The following is an 18626-nucleotide window of genomic DNA, read 5'->3' as shown; positions in this document are numbered from 1 at the left end:
CTTGCGGGGCTGTGCTTGTCCCATTGCCATAGATCAGGTGCATCTGATGTCTCTTGGTCCTGAGGTTCTCCATGGGACTGGGGTGTGGCGACGTGCGATGGTCATCCTGGACAGCTGTGGGGGGAGAAACCTCTGCCGCAGTGCCTCACCGTAACCCTCACGTGGACATGCACCCTTTCTCCTCACCACAGGTGGATGGCTTGTTTATTATTGGCTGGATGTACCTGCCTCCTCATGACCCTCATGTGGATGACCCAATGCGATTCAAGCCCTTGTTTAGAATTCACCTGATGGAGAGGAAGTCAGCCACAGTGGAGTGCATGTACGGCCACAGGGGGCCCCACAACGGTCACATTCAGGTGAGCATATGCTTGGGCTCCCTTAGACATGGCAGCCACATGCAGTCGAGGGGTGAGGTCTCCCCTGCTCTTCCAAGTTCTGGTGCCAGCTGAGTTTGCAGTGGTGTGTCCATACAGATCAGGGGAAATGGGAGGAAACGGCTCTGCCTCCTTCCCTTCTGTGTCTTTATGCTGTGGTGCTGTGATGTAACTCCCCAAAGAATCACTAGTTGGAACCCTCTACTGGTTCTGCATTCAGATAAAACCATTTGTTCTTTCCAACCACAGTTCCTCACTGTTCTATTTCCAAAACCTCTAACACTAAGAAACAATAGCCCCTCTTTCCTGCTGTAAGAATCTCCTCGGAAAAGCACAAACACCCCTCTCTCTAGTGCACTGCTCCTCTGAGAAGGAAGTGCGTGCTCAGGGTAGTTCTGAGCTCCCTTTTCTGGACTGGTCACGATTTGTAGGCATATTGGGCTTCTGTAGGTGAATGGGGTGCAGCATTAAGGAGGGGTTCATTGTCTGATGGAGATGCCACAGCTGATGTATTGTTCCCCGCTCTCCTTTGTCATGAATGCTCAAGATTGTAAAGAAGGACGAGTTCTCCACCAAGTGCAACCAGACGGAGCACCACCGGATGTCTGGCGGGAGACAGGAGGTGAGCCTGCGCTCCTGTGCACCAGGAGCAGACATCATCAGCATGCCGCCAACCAGAGGGCTCTCTCCCATGCTCATCCTCACATTGTTGGTGCGGAAAGTGTGTCTGACCCTTTTGTCAGAAACGGCCTCATATGGATTTGTGTACACAAGCATATGTTTTTGTTTCCCCGCTGCTATGCAAAGAAGTCCAAGGAAATCTCAGTGTATTGCTTGCCAATTCCCCCAAATAACCTGGAGGACTGGCTGTGAAAGACATGAGTTTATTAGGCCTTACATGCAGGCCAGTGAAATTACTGCAACACAGGCTTTCACAACACAGGATTATATAGAGTACAGAAAACAAAGCAAATGGGGCATGCTGGGTGGGCGTGCTCACACACACACACACACACACACACACACACACACAAGCTGTGTGAGATAAAAGTGCCGGCTATTTGATCCAGGTTCACGTCCGGAAACAGTTTCTTTTTGGCAGCTTCCGTGACTGAGAAGGTGGCCAGGCTCCCAAGGTCCCACAGCACCCTTGCAGATGGCCTTCATCACGTTCCCGCAGGGTGGGAGGAGGAACTGGAGCTTGGGTAGGGGCCCATGTCCTCACAGACCACACGCCCACCAACCCTCAGAATGAATGACCAAAAGGAAATCGTTTTCAGTAGGCAGTTCTCCTTCACCCCGAGCGAGAGCTTCCGTGTGCTGTACAGGTTTCTTCTTGGAGGTGAGTTACAGGCAGATGAGCGGGCTGTTCTCAGAGCCGCACTGTTCTCCCCACGGATGGACCTGGGGATGGCGATTTTCAGACCAGGCAGAACAGTGGATAAACCTGCAAGTCAGCTACACCAAGAGTTTCTTTGTGCTTCCTTTTGTTTGCACAAGTAATTTTAACTTGTCTTTGGGTTGTAGTTTTCTGAGGATCTAAGTCATAATACCATTTCCAAATACTGTCATTTCTTTTTTATTTATTTTTACAAATAGGGAACACTTCACAAATTTGCATGCCATTTTTGTGCAGGGGCCATGCTAACCTCTGTGTCATTGCAATTTTAGTATTTGTGCTTTCGAAGCAAGCATAATATTGCCGTTTCTTAAGAAAAACTTGGACTTTTAAAATATAGAACACTCATTACAGCATCTATGTATTTGTTGGGTGTGCATTTCTCAGCCGGTTTTTTAAAACAAATAATTCTTTATTGTTGAAAGTATGACATATGTCCCCTTTTTCCCTCCATTGACCCCCTCCCACTCACTTCTACCCCAGGCCTTAACCACCCTATTGTCTGTGTCCATGGGTTATGCATATATGCATACAAGGTCTTTGGTTGATTACCTCCCACCCACACTCCCTTCCCCTCCTTCCCTCTGAGATTCTACACTCTGTTCCACGCTTCCATGTCTCCGAATCCACTCCATCAGTTGATTTTGTTACTTAGATTCCTCATATGAGTGAGATCATGTGATACTTGTCTTTCTCTGACTGACATTTCACTTAGCATGATACTCGGCAGGTCCCTCCCTGCTGTCTCAAAGGGTAAGAGAGTCTTTTTTATTGTTGCATAGTATTCCATGGTATAAATGTACCACAGCTTTTTTTATCCACTCATCTACTGATGGGAACTTGGTCTCAGCCAGTTTTTGAATCTCTGATGGCTTGTGCTAGCTTGTGATCCCTTTATCATCTTGCTTATGAAGGAATCAGTGAGTTGTCCTTCCCAGCCCTTTACATGGGCTCCACCCTTCATCAATACCAAAAGCCAGCCCTGTGGGATCGTAAGCTGCATCCACAGGGCTTGCCAATTCTCCCATTTGCTTGCATGCAAACTCCAGTTCCAGGATTTCCGCCAGCTTTGCGCACCTTCGAAGGCCAAGTCCAGGTTGTCTTGAGGCTCAGGCAGGGTCTTCTGCCTGAGCCTCACAGGTGCCTTCTGTGTGACCCTCTTATGTGCTCTGCAAACTGTAGGCACAGCTACTGGATCCCTGTGAACAGTAGTGTAGCCTTCAGGCCATCCCAAACTCTGCCTCCCCAGTGCAGACGCCGCCTGGCTTGTCTTTATGGATGATGGCCAAAGCCCAGCCACCACTTGACTTCCCTGACCCTGCCTGTCCAGGCCCCCCTACCCAAGGGTTCTGAAAACTTGGGGGCTGCAGAGCAGAGCAGAGACAGACAAGGAAGTACCCAGGTACTAAAATGATGTCTTATCATCATCAAATAGGAAATCAGGAGAATCTGTCAGGAATAGGCGCTGATACAGCCTCGCCTAGGAGCCGTCTCCAAGCCCACTCTCCAGCATCCCTTTATGTTTTTTTGGCATTTCTGATGTAGTGAAAATCTCACTCTTGCAGTTGGATATATTTTTTAGGCTTAATTATTACTCCAGAGAGATTTTTCTAGTCTCAGACCCCTTCACAAGTTTTAATTTTAGTTCAGCATAGCATTCCATCATCTTGCTCTGATGTAATCGGATATAACCATTCTTCTGCAGGTAGACATGGGGTTTGTGCTCAAATATTCACGTTTCTCCTATTACCCTCTTGATCACGTGCTTGAGTGACTTACCCTCTGGGAGCCTCAGTTCTTATGTATAAGATGGGGCCATATCATTATCTGCGGGCCCCAAGGGATCTTGGAGGGTTGAATAGGACACCACATGTGAATGACTTGGCACCAGGCCTGGCTGGAGCCATCCAGGAGGATGCCTGGTGTTATTACCCTCACCCCACTGTCTGAACTCCATGGAAACCTTATGGATCATGCAGAAATGGAATTGCTGTGTGGAAGGCCTTGAAGATGCTCCAAATTCCTGTTACATGTTGTCGGTTGGTCCTTGTGTACAGCCTGCCAAGGCAGGTGAGCCGTGCACCCCCTGCTCCTGTTGGCTCTGGTATTGGCCTTGGTGAAGGCAAGACCAGTTAGCACATGGACTTCGGGTTAGCTCTGATTCTGTTACTTACTAGCTGGGCGACTTTGGAAAGGTTTCTCTACTTGTGTAAGTCCCAAACCTCGGTAGGACAAGGAAAATGTTAACACCCATCTCCTAGGCCAGTGGTTCTCAACCTTGGCTGCACATTAGAATCACCTGGGAATCTTTTTAAAAATCTTGATTTCTGGGCCTCATCCTCCGGAAATTCTGTTTCTTTGTTATGGGGTGGGGCCACAACATTAGTAACAAAGAAACAGAATTTCTGGAGGATGAGGCCCAGAAATCAGGATTTTAAAAAGGTTCCCAGGTGATTCTAATGTGCAGCCAAGGTTGAGAACCACTGTCCTAGGCCGTTGTGCAGATTAAGCAATGATTATACAGTGCTAACACATGGTAAGCCAGCCCTGGGTAAATATTAAACTGGTTCTTATATGTTCTAGGGCCTAGGGCGGGCCCCTGAGTTTTTCCATATATATATATATATATACACACACTAGAAGATTATTTTATAGTAAACATGAATTTCAAAGTTCTTTGTTCTAAATAATTGGATCTGGTTGGTATTCCTGACTTTGGCCTTTTCATGCAAAGCAAATAAGATTAGGACTATTCACAAGCCATCTTCTCTATGGTGCTTAGCTCAAGTCTGATTATTCACCATGGCAACATAGAAATCCTTGTTCATTACATTCACTTGCTTCTATTTTTATTTGTTATTTATGTATTTGATTTTTTAAGGGTCTTTACTCCATGAGTTGAGCCATTTTTAAGTGGAAAGTTTTGACTTTGGTGAAGTATAATTTGTCAAATTATTTTTTTACTAGAGGCCCAGTGCACAAAAATTTGTGCACTCGGGGGGGGGGGGAGAGGGGTCCCTCAGCCCCGCCTGTGCCCTCTCGCAGTCTGGGACCCCTTGGGAGATAACGACCTGCTGGCTTAGGCCTGCTCCCGGGTGGCAGAGGGCAGGCCCAATCCCTAGGTGCAGCCCCTGGTCGGGCTCAGAGCAGGGCCAATTGGGGAGTTGGGGCGCCGCCCCCTGTCATGCACAGAGCAGGGCGATCGGGAGGTTGTGATGCCACCCTCAGTCACGCTCAGGGTAGGGCTGATTGGGGGGTTGGGGCACCATCCCCTGTCACACTCAAGGCAGGGTCGATGGGGAGGTTGCGGCGCCACCCCTGTCACGTACAGAGCAGGGCCAATCAGGGGGTTGGGGCACTGCCCCTTGTCACTCACAGAGCAGAGCCCATCAGGGGGGTTGGGGCTCTGTACCCTGTCATGCATAGAACAGGGCCAATCAGGGGGTTGAGGCACTGCCCCCTGTCACTCACAGAGCAGGGCCCATCAGGGGGTTGGGGCGCTGCCCCCTGTCACGCACAGAGCAGGGCCCATCAGGGGGTTGGGGCGCCGCCCTCTATCCCACAGAGCAGGGCCGATCAGAGCAGGGCCGATCAGAGGGTTGGGGCGCCGCCACTGTCACACTCAGGGCAGGGCCGATGGGGAGGTTATGGCTCTACCCCGTCACACACAGAGCAGGGCCCGTGGCGGGAATGGGGGGGGGGTTGGGGCGCCGCACCCTGTCACACACAGAGCCGCAGGGCGATCAGGGGGTTGGGGAGCTCCCCCCTATCAGGCACAGAGCAGGGTCGATCAGGGGGTTGGGGCACCTTCCCCTGTCATGAACAGAGCAGGGTGGATAGGGAGGTTGTGGCCCCGCCCCTGTCACACACAGAGCCGCAGGGCGATCAGGGGGTTTGGGCGCTGCCCCCTGTCATGCTGATGCCGGTACCAGAAGGCCTCTCGGCTCTGCTGATCCCCGTGCTGAGAGGCATATTACCCTTTTACTATATAGGTTAGAGGCCTGGTGCATGGGTGGGGACCGGCTGGTTTGCCCTGAAGGGTGTCCTGGATCAGGGTGGGGATCCCCACTGGGGTGCCTGGCCAGCCTGGGTGAGGGGATGATGGCTGTTTTCAGGCTGGGGGTGACTGAAGCTCCCAACTGCTCCTTTTTTTCTTTTTTTTTCTTTTTATTCTGGGCCAGCTTTAGCTTTGAGGCTTGGCTCCAGCTCTTAGGCCTCCGCTGCTGAAAGTAGGTTTCTGGCCTTTGCTTACAATGTGCGATCCTGCTGGTTGAAGCCCGGCGCCTAAAGCAGATTTCTGGGGTTTTGTTTAGCTTCTATATTTGTTACATAGTTGCTTAGAGTTGCAGCTCAGAGGCCTGCAGCAGCAGGCAGGGAACGTTGGAGTCCTCTGTCACTGAAGCAAGCAAGCCTCATGTTAGTTTCAAGCTGCCTGGCTGCCAGCCGCCATCTTGGCTGGCAGTTAATTTGCATATCTCGCTGATTAGCCAATGGTTAGGGTATCGGTCGTACACCAATTACCATGTTTCTCTCCTATTAGATAGGACTAGAGGCCCGGTGCACGAAATTCATCCACTGGGGGATGGGATTCCCTCAGCCAAGCCAGCCCCTCAGTCCGGGAGCCCTCAGTAGATGTCCTATTGATGGCCACAGTCTGACAGCAGAGGCTCGGTGCAGGCATCCCGTGTGTGTGTGTGTGTGTGTGTGTGTGTGTGTGTGTGTGTGTGTCTGCTGGGGGCCTGCCCCCAGCCACACCTGGGAGGCGCCCCTCTCTGTTGATCTCTCAGGCTCCTGGCCTCCACTGCATGTTGTACTCTCCCTTGAGCTGTGGCCAGGGTGGGGCGCCCTTTCCTGCTGTGGGATTGCCAGAGCGACCTAGGGACAGGCACACACAGGGCCTGGCTGCAGGCTGCCCTTTCCTGCTCTGGGATCACAGCAGCGACCCAGGGGCAGGTGCACACAGGGCCTGGCTGCAGGCCGCCCTTTCCTACTCCCCTTTCCTACTCGGGGATCTCAGCGGTGACCCACAGGCAGGCGCACAGGGGGGCTGGCTAGAGACCGTCCTTTCCTGCTCCGGGATCGCAGCTGCGATCCCACGGGCAGGCGCACAGGGGGGCTGGCTAGAGGCCCCCCTTTCCTGCTCCATGATTGCCATGGCGACCCAGGGGCAGGCGCACAGGGGGGCTGGCTAGAGACCGCCCTTTCCTGCTCGGGGATTGCAGCTGCAACCCAGGGGCAGGCGCACAGGGGGGCTGGCTAGAGGCCCCCCTTTCCTGCTCCATGATTGCCATGGCGACCCAGGGGCAGGCGCACAGGGGGGCTGGCTAGAGGCCGCTCTTTCCTGCTCCGTGATCTTGGGGGTGATCCCACTGGCAGGCGCACACGGAGGCTGGCTGCAGGACCCCCTTTCCTGCTGTGGGATCTCCGGTTGCTCATCCCTGGCAGGGGCGGCCAGGGAAGAGGCCTGTGCTGGCCTCTTCTGTGCCCGCTCTGGCTTCTCCAATCACCGGCAGGGGGGCAGGCAAAGACAGCCGGTTCTCTGATTCAGGGCCAGGGGCAGTGCCTCCCGGCTCTTGCCTGCCGCCTGTGTTTCCAATCACCGTCCTTCCCCTATGGCCTCCCATCATTGCGCCTATGTATGCAAATTAACCGCCATCTTTGTTGGCAGTTAATTTGCATATCACCCTGATTAGCCAATGGGAAGGGTAGCGGTCGTACGCTAATTACCATGTTTCTCTTTTATTAGATAGGATGGTTATTTTTTTCTGTGTCCTAAAAAACTTTACCTATCCTCAAGTGACAGTCTCTCTCTCTCTCCCCCCTCTCTCTCTCTCCCCCTCTCCCTCGCTTTCCCTTCCACTCCAAAAATCAATGGAAAAAATATTCTCAGGTGAGGATTAACAAAACAAAACAAAACAAAACAAATCAGCTGACCAGATAAATGTGGGTCTGATTCCAGGCTCTCTGTTTAGTTCTATTAATATATTTGTCACTCCTTATGCTCATACCACCATCTTGATTACTGTAGCTTTAAAGTAAGTCATAACATGGGCTAGTGTGGGTCTTTCAGCTTTGTTCTTTTGCAAAATTGCTTTGGATGTTTAGTTTTCTTTTAATTTCCATATGAATTTCAGAATCAGCTTGCTAGTTTCTACAGAAAGGCTAGCCTGGTAGGATTATGATTGACATTGAATCTGTAGGTCAGTTTGTAAATTGCTGATTTAATGAGGAGTCTCCAGTCTGTAGTGACTTCTAACTATGATTATGGCCTCTTTACTTTCTTTAAGCAGTGTTGGCATTTTCAGTGGAGGTCTGCACATATTTTGTAATATTTATTCCTAAGTCCTGTGGTTTTGTTTTCTTTTAGGCTATTGTAAATGGAATTAAAAATTTCTATTTTACAATTTTGTGCTGCTAGTATATAAAAATTCAGTTGATTTTTATATATTGACTTTGTAGTTCTAATAGTTGTTTTGTTTACTCACTAGTGATTTTGTTCTTTGCTGGATTTTGGGCAGTAGCATAATAAATCATTGACAGATTGTAGCTCTTTTGTTGTTTTGGTAAATTGCTTTCGCTTCCGTTTATAGAGCTAATTCTAGATAATCATTAGAAACACTATATTGAATTAGGAACTCAGTTCTGTGGATTAAGTTAAATGTGCAGAATGAAGCATTTAAGCACTAAATATCCTTCCCAGCGTTTGATTCTGTAATGAATTATTGAGCTTTGGGGACTGTTTGCGCGTGCACTTACCGAACATACAACATTACTATGAAGGCACATTTGACAAAGGAAAATCCACCCACAGTCCCTCAACCCAGGCCGTGCCATGTTCTCAGCAGCAGCTGCAGAAAGCACCTCTGGCCAACTCCCCATCATGGGACTTGCCGGCCGAGCCCTGCTGTGCTGCTGCTCTCCCGGAACCCTGAGAACTAGGCGCAGAGGCTGTGCAGTGTCAAGCCAGCTCAGCATAGACACCTCCTGGTTCATGGGCACGAAGTGAGGCTCATGTGCTGTCCCTGGGAGCTCTGGGCCTGGACTATGGCCCCAGCCTCACCTGAGGGGACCCCTGCTCCTTCCCCAGAAGTCTGGGCTCATTGTGCTCTGGGAAAGCAGGGACCAGAGGCCATTTTTCACTGGTGGCACGCCTAGCAGGAAGGGAGGCCAGGTGCTGGGAGACCAAACGCAGGGCGGTTTCCCATTCTCTGGCCCAGCCCTGTCTCCATCTGTCCACCCAGGTGGGTTCCTTTGTCACAGGTGTGCCCACAGCTATAAAAATGCTGCTTTGTCCATCAGGATCACAGCAGGCTCCATGCCCGTGTCATGGTGGTTTTCACGATCTGTGTTCTCTTGGAAGGAATTCCGAACATGGCTGAGGGAAGAATGGGGGCGGACGCTGGAGGACATTTTCCATGAGCACATGCAAGAGCTCATCCTGATGAAGTTCATCTACACCAGTCAGTATGAGTAAGTGCAGCCGCCCTCGTGGGTACTGAGCACAGTCCCTCTCTATGGGTCCTGTGAGTGCAGTCTCTGTGGGAGAATTGTTAACTCAGTACCTCCCTCTCTTGGTACTCCTGAGCACAGCCCCCATCCCCACCTCCCTTCCCGCCTGCACCCCATATGTTTTCCATCTTATGGGCCTGCTGTATGTGCCTAATCCTTAGGGTTTTCCCTCATCCACCCTGGGAGGCCTGCTTTCTCAGCCTCTCTGTCCCTGGGCCCTGTCCCTGCAGCCCGTTTAGTCCCTTTGCCATGTCCCTTGTGCAGTCTTGGGTTCCTGTCCCAGGGTGACAGAACAGGAGTGGCATTCCCTTCCCTCCTCTGAGGGCTCCACTCCAGCTGCCTTGTGGGGCCCGGCAGAGACATATGAGCCTGTTAAGCCTTGTTGGAATCAGAGGAGGTGTGAGGGTGCCATGCACCTGTGGGTGGAGTGAGCATGGCTCAGGAACATGGGGTTCCCCTGCTCCCCACTTACCTGGCCATTCTAGTCTGCTTGTCTTGCCCACCCCCTGGGGTGGGACAAGGCGGTATGGGCTTTGCACTGCTGCAGCTCCGTGGGACTCTGCCATGTTGTCACACTCCCCACTCCCCCCACAGCAACTGCCTGACCTACCGCCGCATCTACCTCCCGCCCAGCCACCCGGACGATCTCATCAGGCCAGGCCTCTTTAAAGGCACCTACGGCAGCCACGGCCTAGAGATTGTCATGCTCAGCTTCCATGGGAAGCATGCCAGGGTCACGAAGATCACGGTAAGTCCTGGGGCTACCTGGCGGGTCCAGCCCTGTGTGCACTTGTCAGGTTGGCCATGGCAGGCACTCGGGCTGCGCCTTGGCTACTTGATATGGCCGGGACCTGTGGCACCGCTTCACCAGGGAGCTGATTGGGAGTGCAGATCCCCAGGCCCTGCCCGGACCCACCCAACAAGAATCAGGGGATTTTGAGCACTTCCGCTTCCCCACAGGGCTCTTTTCCTGGCTGCACACTGATGCCTGGAGAAAGGGAAGTTGAGAAAACACGAATGCCCTTGCCCCACCCCCCACCCTACAAATTCTGATTTCATGGGGAGGGGGCTGGGTAAGGGCTTCACAGCCTGCCCAGCTGACCCCAAGGGCCAGCACATGGAGACGCCCTGCAGTAGCACATAGGCCCCAGCAGCTGCCTGTCCTGTCCCCAGCAGCTTGTGACAGCAGGTGGAGGGTTGTTGAGCCACGTAGGCCGTGTGTTGCCTGCTCCAGGGGCCACCAGTCATTCTGGGCTCACCTGTCATTTGTTTGCGTAGTTGGTGGGTGAGTTTCTGGCAGATACACTAAAGCATCCTGAAGAAGCAGCACCACTTCCTAGTCCTCACAAAGCATTGCTCTTGAACCTCTGTCTGCCAGGATGCCTCTGCTTAGGGAAAGCTCATGTGAACAAGAGCCTGAAACCAGGGCTGCGTCCCTGGCACAGGGGGGCTCTCCAGCAGGGATTTCGGCATGCTCCTGGGACTCATGGAAAGCTGCAGGGCCTGGGGGATCTCCTGGGGTTCCGGCTTAGGAGCTTCTGCGTTCCAGGCAGACCTATCTGGTGGCCTCTCAGGCCTGCTGCCCTCTGCCTGACTCTGGGAGAGGATGAAGTTCTCTAAGCCCTGGTCTCTTCAGCTGTCACACAGGCTAGTTTCCACCTGTGGTCTTTGAATGCAGATGAGCCACCGTGCTGGGTGCCTGCAGACCCTCAGCAGATCACTAGTCGGTGTTGTCATTTTCTGTCCTCAAAGATCCCTTCACTGATGGAGCTGGCTCCTCTAGGCATTAGTTTTTTAAGGGCTTCTAAAATGGTCCTACTTCTCAAGGGGTTGCTGCTAAGTCAGTAGGAACGCTGAGTGAGCTCACCTGGCCACAGGTGGGATCTAGGCTGGAGCGTGTTTCTGCTGCTCTCTGAGCCCTGCTGACCACCATCCACTCGATCCACAGGGTGACCCCAACATTCCTGCCGGGCAGCAGACAGTAGAGATCGACCTTATGCACCGCATCCAGCTGCCCAACGTCGAGAGCCTCTGCAACTTCAACGAGCTCTCCCGCATCGTCCTGGAGGCTCAGGAGCAGGTGCGCCAGGAGCAGCAGCGGCAAGAAGACAGGACTGAGGACGGCGAGGGTTCTGGGCCACCCACTGAGGTCAGAGAGCCCGAGGATGAAGGGGCCGCACCTTTGAAGGAGGAGCCTGTCCAGTTTGTTCTGCCTGTGGGTGTGAGCTCAAGGAACGAGAACTACCCCCGAACCTGCAGGATGTGGTAAGGACAGGAGGTGGGCGAAGACCAGTTTTGGGGTGGGACCTGGCTCTGACAGGCCAGCGGTGGGGCTTGCTGCACCAGAATGGGAGCCTCTGATGGCTTGGTCCAAGCCCCAGCTCATACCTGAACAGACGGCACTGTTTCCTGGGCTGTACAGTCAGCTGTCACATCCCTTGGGGAGCCTCAGACTGGGGGTATTAGAACTGCCAGGTGTGAAGACTCCTCCCAGAATGCCTTGCATCACATAGTTACTAAGGTAAAAGGGAGATGAGGCAGGATGTCAGGCAGCATTGAAGCAGACAGTGAGGAAGAGGACTCCCCCCTGCCCACACCTCTCCATGTAGAAAGCCTGCTTGGAGTTCGCCCGGATGTCCTTGCAGGTAAGGCCTGTCATGAGTTCTCCATCCATCTCCTAATGAAGGTAGTTCTGAAGTCAATCCATTATTTCTTCCTGTGATTTCCCTCCCTTCTTCCCCCCCTCCCTCTCTCTTTCCTCCTGTTATTTTTCTGCCCTTCTCTGCTACTTTGGGCCAGCGCTGCAATGGCCACCAAAGTGAACCCCAGCCCAGACAGCACTTGGAGAGGGGCTGTCATTGCTGCTTCCCTCCCTGCAGAGGTCCAGATCCCTGATCTTGGGACAAGGCCTCCCCCAGGCTGCCAGCTCTTCACCTGACTTGCTGTTCTTAGGGTTTTGTCTCAGGCCTCTGCTTTCAGCCACTCAGGCCCACCCCTGCCATTCAGGCCATTTCCTGGTAGATGAGTTATGAAACCCAAAGTCCCCTGAATAAAATTAAAAATTCAGGTCCTCAGTTGCACTGGCCACATTTCAAGTGCTCAGTAGCCACACATGGCTTCGGGCTACCACATTAGACATGCAGATCTAGAATATTTCATCATCACAGAAAGCACTCCTGTACGGTTGCCTTGGTGGGCATTTTGAGGGAATAATCTGTCAGTCTCCTGGCATTACAGCTGACCCGCTCCACCTTCTTCCGGTTATTTATAAAGGTTTGTTTCCCTTTACGTCTGGGCCAGCTGCTGTGTTGTGTGTCTGCAGTGGTCTACACGGCCACTTCCTTATAGACTAACAGTGTGGGCAGCTGGCTGAGCTCCCTGAAAAAGATTTAGGTATCTACGTGGGCTTGGCAGAAAAAAATTATTACATTTGATTATACAGTTATGATAAAAGTGACTGAATTTGGTTTTTCCAGAGGAAGATATACAAATAGCATTCCAATATAATTTCACCTGACGTAAATATTTTTGTAAAGTTTTAAAATTTTTTATTAAAGTATAGTTGACATGCAATATTAATTAGTTTCAGGTGTATAGATCACATCTATATACCTTATGATGTGATCATCACATCTGTAACCATCTGTCACCATACAGTTATTAGGATAATGTTGACTATTTTTTCTATGCTGTACATTACATTCCCGTTTGAAAGGCCATAAAAGAAAAAGGCTCTGCTATTCCTGTAAAACTTGACAGGTCCTAGTAGCTCATGACCAGCTAAGAGCCCATTAGTAGCTCACCAGTTAGTTGGGTCCAGTCAATCTGGAAGCTCCGGTCCAGACCCCTGGCCGAGCTGTAGGATGGTGAATATCAAGGGACTCCATGGCTTGGGAGGGCCTGCTGCGATCCTTCCGTCTGGTTGGGAAGGCGTTGCCACAGCGCCCAAGCAGGAAACATTTGCTATGTGTTCTCTAAGCCTGTGCCTCCCTGTAGGCTCTGGACCTTTTTCCCCACCAGGAAACCCTCTGAACCACAGGCTGCTCTCCCTTCATCAGCGCAGCAGTGTCTTAGCTTGGCCGGGAGATTTGGGGGTCTCGGGCACCATTCCACGTACTGGGAGATTCAGGCCAGCCCCTGACTTCTTGTCATCCATCAGAAGCGAGAAAGATAAATGTATTTCAGCCTCATACTAGTATATAGAGATCTCAAAACTTGGCCATATGATATTTGAAAGTTTGACCTTCTGAGTTAATGTCAATTGCATGACAATAAGTCTTTATTGATTATATTTAAATTGTTCAAATGTTGACCTAACTACCCCAGGAATTAAGATTTTTGTTACCTGGGCCTGTGTTATGAAGATAATATGCTTTGGGACAGAGTTGTGAGGTGGGGCTGCTTGAGATCCTCCTCCTTTAGTTGGGTGAAGTGGTAGAAATCAACATTTGGTGGGGTGATCCCAACCATCTGGGGTGAGCACAGCGCGCCTGCTCACGTGTGTCTCCCCACGTGCCCAGAGCCCTGCACCTCTGCTAGGATGGCTTGGTGCCTGGACGTTTAGAGTTGTGCAGGGGCCCTGTGAAGGCAGGCTCTCTTGAGGTGCTTGCTGGTGAGTAGCAGAAGTGGTCTGGATGGAACGAAGGGTGTTTAGAACACGCCGGGATGACAAAGCTTGACTGGGGCCAGTGCAGGGCCTCGAAGCCCCTCTCACTCTTCTCTCCCTTGTGCCTTCCCTCTCTTTGTTCAGTTTCTACGGCACAGGCCTCATCGCTGGCCACGGCTTCACTAGCCCAGAGCGCACGCCCGGGGTCTTCATCCTGTTTGACGAAGACCGCTTCGGGTTCATCTGGCTGGAGCTGAAATCCTTCAGCCTGTACAGCAGAGTCCAGGCCACCTTCCGGAATGCGGACGCACCGTCCCCACAGGCCTTTGAGGAGATGCTCAAGAACATTCAGTCCTTGACCTCCTGACGGCCCCTTCCCTGTTGGGGGCGCGGCTCCGGACCCGGTGACCTGGGAAGAGCAGCAGCATGCACTTTGGAGATTTGACCTTCTGACCAGAGCACCCACCTTCTTGTAGGCGTCTCGGCCTGAGATGCTTTCTATAGAGTGTGCAACATATGTCTGCATATTTATCAGTAGCTGATGGGAAGGCTGAGCTGAGCATGTCTTATAAAAAAAAAAGAATTGGAGAAATTGAGTTTGTCTTTGGCTCACTGACAGTTTTCTAGGGAAAACAAAATCCTCCTTCAGGAAAGCTCATGACACAACTGAGTCTCTTGATTTCGGGGGCCAGTGTGTGGGGGGCCAGCTCCACCGTCCACTCTGCAGGAAGCAAATGAAAGTGGCCATGGACCTGTGAGGGCAGCCTGGGCAGGTAGGGAGGGCAGTATTTGTGGAAAGAGAGCCCCAGGGAGTTGGGGTGTCAGTCTCAGGACCCAGGACTAAATTTCCATTTTTCTTGTTTGTATTTTGTTTTCTTTCTTTTTTGTGAATTTCTATTTCTATACTGACTCAGATTTTGGACAGAAGCACTTCACCCCCATCTCAGTTTCTGAATCAGGGAAATGGGGCTGGCGATACGGGTCACTAGAGAACGTCTCTGCAGGCCTTTGAGCAACTTGGAGGCCCTGTGAATACCACCCCTGGTCCTGGCCCCTGGGCAGCACCCATGTGCCTGCCCTGGCCTCTCCCTAGCGTTAGAACTTTCCCAGCAGCCAGTTCCTGTCAGTGCTCATTGTGTCCTGCCCGCCCCCCGACCCCCCCCCCCCCCACACACACACACATATGCTCTGATGTTAGAATCTCAAACTGCAGCCACATGTCCCAGGACTGGGACAGGGTTATGTCTTTTTACGACCCTGTGTTTATTCCACCTGCATGATGTACACAGACGCTATTCTGGGAAGTGTTACAGCACATGAGGACTGCAGCCCCTTTGTGGGCAAGGGGCAGCTTTCTAGAGAAGTCACACTGTACCAATCAGGTGCCCTTTGGAGACCAGGATCTCTCCGGGCCCCTCTCGCATGGAGACCCTGAGCACTGACTCTTCTACTGGTGTTGTGCCCGTGTTGGGTTGACACCTGCATTTGGGGAACCCCTCTGAGGTCCTTGCTGGGCTCCAAGAACAGAGCCCTACATGCATGCTGGTCTCCAAGGACATTTCAGCTCTCCCTCCAGCCTGCACAGAGCCATCTGCACCCCATCTGCCCAGGTGTGCGCTTCACGGAGGGCAGGGCGGAGTTCCCCTCTGTTACTTTTCCTTGTTGGATGGATTGCACTGAGCCCCCACACTAGGAACCAGGGACCCCAGGAAGGGAGCAGCTTTGTGGTACCTTCATATAGAGGCCAACCTGAGCTGTCTTGTGAAATGTGCCCTCTGTTTTCCTGATTAATTTCTCTCTGGCTTTTTTCTGTTGTTGTTAAATAAAAACATCCCCATTGCCCTAGCTTCAGTTCGCTTGGCAACTTTGACCTTTTGCTTCCCGGTATCATAGAATTGACAAGCTCTGGGACACAACCCCTAAGTGGCAAACTGGTCCTCCTAAGAGGTTCCGTGGAGACCCGAGAGAGGCAAGTGGAGAAGGTGAGGTCCCTCCTGGGCAGCTGCAGGGTTCATCTGCCTGGCGCTGTCAGCTGAATCTCATTAGAGATGCATGCCCATTGCTCACCTTCCAGATCCTTCTGGCAGTCCTGCAGTCGAGGCATGGTCCCAGTTTCCACATCTTCGGCAAGACTGAGGCTGAAAGCATTGTCACTGCTCCTGTCTTGCAGAATGACTTTTACTCTCGTGCCAAGTGTGGCCGGCCCTGAACCCACGTGATAATTATGGCCGTGAAGCTTTGATGAAAATGAAAATGGACCACTGGGCATGCAAGCCCTTGTTCTCTATGTTTCACCATTGCTTAAATAAAGTCAAGAAAATGCCTATTTTACCTAGAGCCCGAGGCTCGCTCTAAGGCAGTGTTTGCCAACTGGTGGTCCGTGAGGTCCGAAAGGTTGGTGACCGCTGCTCTAAGGAACTCCATCTCCATCGGAGGCCTCCCCTAAGCATTGTAAAGCTCACACGGATAGAAGATGAGTATTTCTGATTCAAAACCAATCTAAACTCCGAATGCTGTAACCTGCCTCCAGTGTTAGGGTCTATACACGGCTTCTACAAATAATGACTAAAATAACCCTGGGCTGTGGGCTGCTGACAGCATTCACATCGGGCCTGTCTCTGGAGTGAGGTGAGGGGCCAGGGCCTGTGGGGTCTTGTCCTGGCAGTGCCCGCAGTGACGCCAGGCAAGGCCAGTCGCCGGTAGTCCAGAACACGCGTTGTTTCCCCTCTGATGTGTCCTCAGCCAGCTAGCGCTTGGTTTCCAGTTCAGCAGAGAGTATGCAGGGACCCAGCACCAGCTGGCTTCCTCGGTCACAGGAATGGTCAGGCAGCTCATCAGAACTTCCTGCATGAATTAACTTCGAAAGAATTAACTAGACCTGAACGACCCATTTTAGGGACCAGCAATGCCCATGTGGTGCTTGATTTGGGAAGGCTGGCAGGTGGGCCTAGGTACAGTGGTCGGCAAACTCATTAACCAACAGAGCCAAATATCAACAGTACAACGACTGAAATTTCTTTTAAGAGCCAAATTTTTAAAACTTAAACTATATAGGTAGGTACATTGTTAACTTAATTAGGGTACTCCTAAGGCTTAAGAAGAGCCACACTCAAGGGGCCAAAGAGCCGCATGTGGCTCGCGAGCCGCAGTTTGCCGACCAGGGGAGGAGGATCCTTAGACATTTTTCCATTGTTGGCGCCACCTTTGCTTGCCACCTTGCTGTTGGGAGGTTGGGTGAGGCAAGCCTGTCGTGTGGACTGCAAGAAACACCTGCATCTGTATGCTTGGACATACTCTGTTCTCTGCTACTCAACGGAAGAGGATGTGAATGGAGATTTCAGGCACAAGTCATTGGAGATTCTTCTGTGTTAGGGCTGGATGTTTATTGCAAATGAACCTTTCTTTTCAGCTATGAGACACAGGCCTGGCGTATCTCCAGTTATATCTGCTCATCCAGTTCAGACCTCCAGTGTCCACTGCTGCGTGTAAACAGGTTTGGAGGCCACCTAGCCATGGGAGAATTCCCGACTCCGCAGTGCAGACTGGGACCTTCCTCTCTGACCACATGCCCAAGTCTGGGCTTCTGGCTCACTGTGGCTGGTGCTTGCTGTTCTGCTCCCTTCCTCCCATGCCCTCTGTCCTGACCCCAGCTCAGGCCCAGGCAAGTCCTCCTGGCCAGCGAGGAGAGCAGGGAGTGCACACAGTGGTCTGACGAGCTAGATGCAGGTGGGCCTCCTTTCCTGCTTCATGCAGATCTAGCCCAGGGGCCAAGTTGACATGACAGGCTTTCTCTTCGCCCCTCCTCTTCCCTCATCCTTTTCCCCCTCCCCCCTCCCCCCACTAATTTTTAGAGAAAGAGGAAGGGAAGGAAGAGAGGGAAAGAGAGAACCATGGACATGACAGAGACACATCAATTGCCTCCCACAAACACTGAGACCAGGGCGGGGATCAAAGCTACAACCAAGGCACATCCCCTTGACCAGGAATTGAACCCCAATCATTCAGAGCGCCAGCCAGCACTCCAACCACTGAGCCAAACGGTCAGAGCAACAGGCTTTCTTTCACTGAGAACTTGGAGTTGGATGCTGCAGCCAAGACTGATTCTCTCCACCTTGACGACACTTCGGGGCTGTTGAGCTTATGGTTGCCCAGGTTTCCTCGCACTGCCAGTGAGTCACTTTTTAGTGTCAAAGGAACAGAAACCTGCTCAGTCCCTTTGTCACTTAGTGAACTTGGTCACAGGAATCGAAATTTCCTAAGTTCCTGTGGCCACAGCGTCTGGTGTATAGGCTCCGAGCAGCCAGATGTTTGACTCTGAGTTTGGAGAAGGCAGATGTGTGCTTTTGGAGCCTTTTATTCTGTTCACTACCTTTGTGTTCCAGCTGTTAAGAGTGCTGTGGGATGTGGTCATTTTTTCCTGAACTTGAAAAAATACCCCAATTTATGGGCCTTCCCAGTGTTAACGTAGGCTAACCTCTCTGTATTTTGGGGAGAAGATCTGGAATGTAATCTGACTAAACGCTCTCAGAAGTATTTAGAGAGTAGAAGAAAGCCACTGTTAGATAAGACGAAGGTCCCAAAGTCTGGGCAGTTCTTAATATTACTAAATGCAATTGCTGCTGAATGTAAAATGTAGTACAGTACTTTGCAGAGGCAACTTCAAAGGATGAGCTTGAGCAGAACCCAACCTAATAAGTTTAGGCAACTGCCAAGAAGAAATGAACATGTAATTAAC

At 51.6% G+C, this 18626-nt stretch overlaps 1 protein-coding gene across 2 annotated transcripts in view; it reads left to right on the top strand.

Moving 5' to 3' along the window:
• FBXO31 (F-box protein 31) overlaps nucleotides 1–15737 on the top strand; it is a 43700-nt gene extending 27963 nt beyond the window's left edge. For both annotated transcript variants that reach the window (XM_081107529.1, XM_081107528.1), the window contains 6 exons: nucleotides 192–359; nucleotides 925–999; nucleotides 9137–9246; nucleotides 9880–10033; nucleotides 11234–11550; nucleotides 14036–15737. In XM_081107529.1, coding sequence (XP_080963655.1) covers nucleotides 192–359; nucleotides 925–999; nucleotides 9137–9246; nucleotides 9880–10033; nucleotides 11234–11550; nucleotides 14036–14258 — 1047 coding nt within the window. In that variant the 3' untranslated portion in view covers nucleotides 14259–15737. The remainder of the gene's footprint in view (nucleotides 1–191; nucleotides 360–924; nucleotides 1000–9136; nucleotides 9247–9879; nucleotides 10034–11233; nucleotides 11551–14035) is intronic.
• The last annotated feature ends 2889 nt before the right edge of the window (nucleotides 15738–18626 follow it).

The sequence above is a fragment of the Myotis nattereri genome (genome assembly GCF_964212035.1).
Source record: "Myotis nattereri genome assembly, chromosome: 15".
Classification (NCBI taxonomy): domain Eukaryota; kingdom Metazoa; phylum Chordata; class Mammalia; order Chiroptera; family Vespertilionidae; genus Myotis; species Myotis nattereri.
This window is presented reverse-complemented; position numbering and strand designations above follow the sequence as displayed.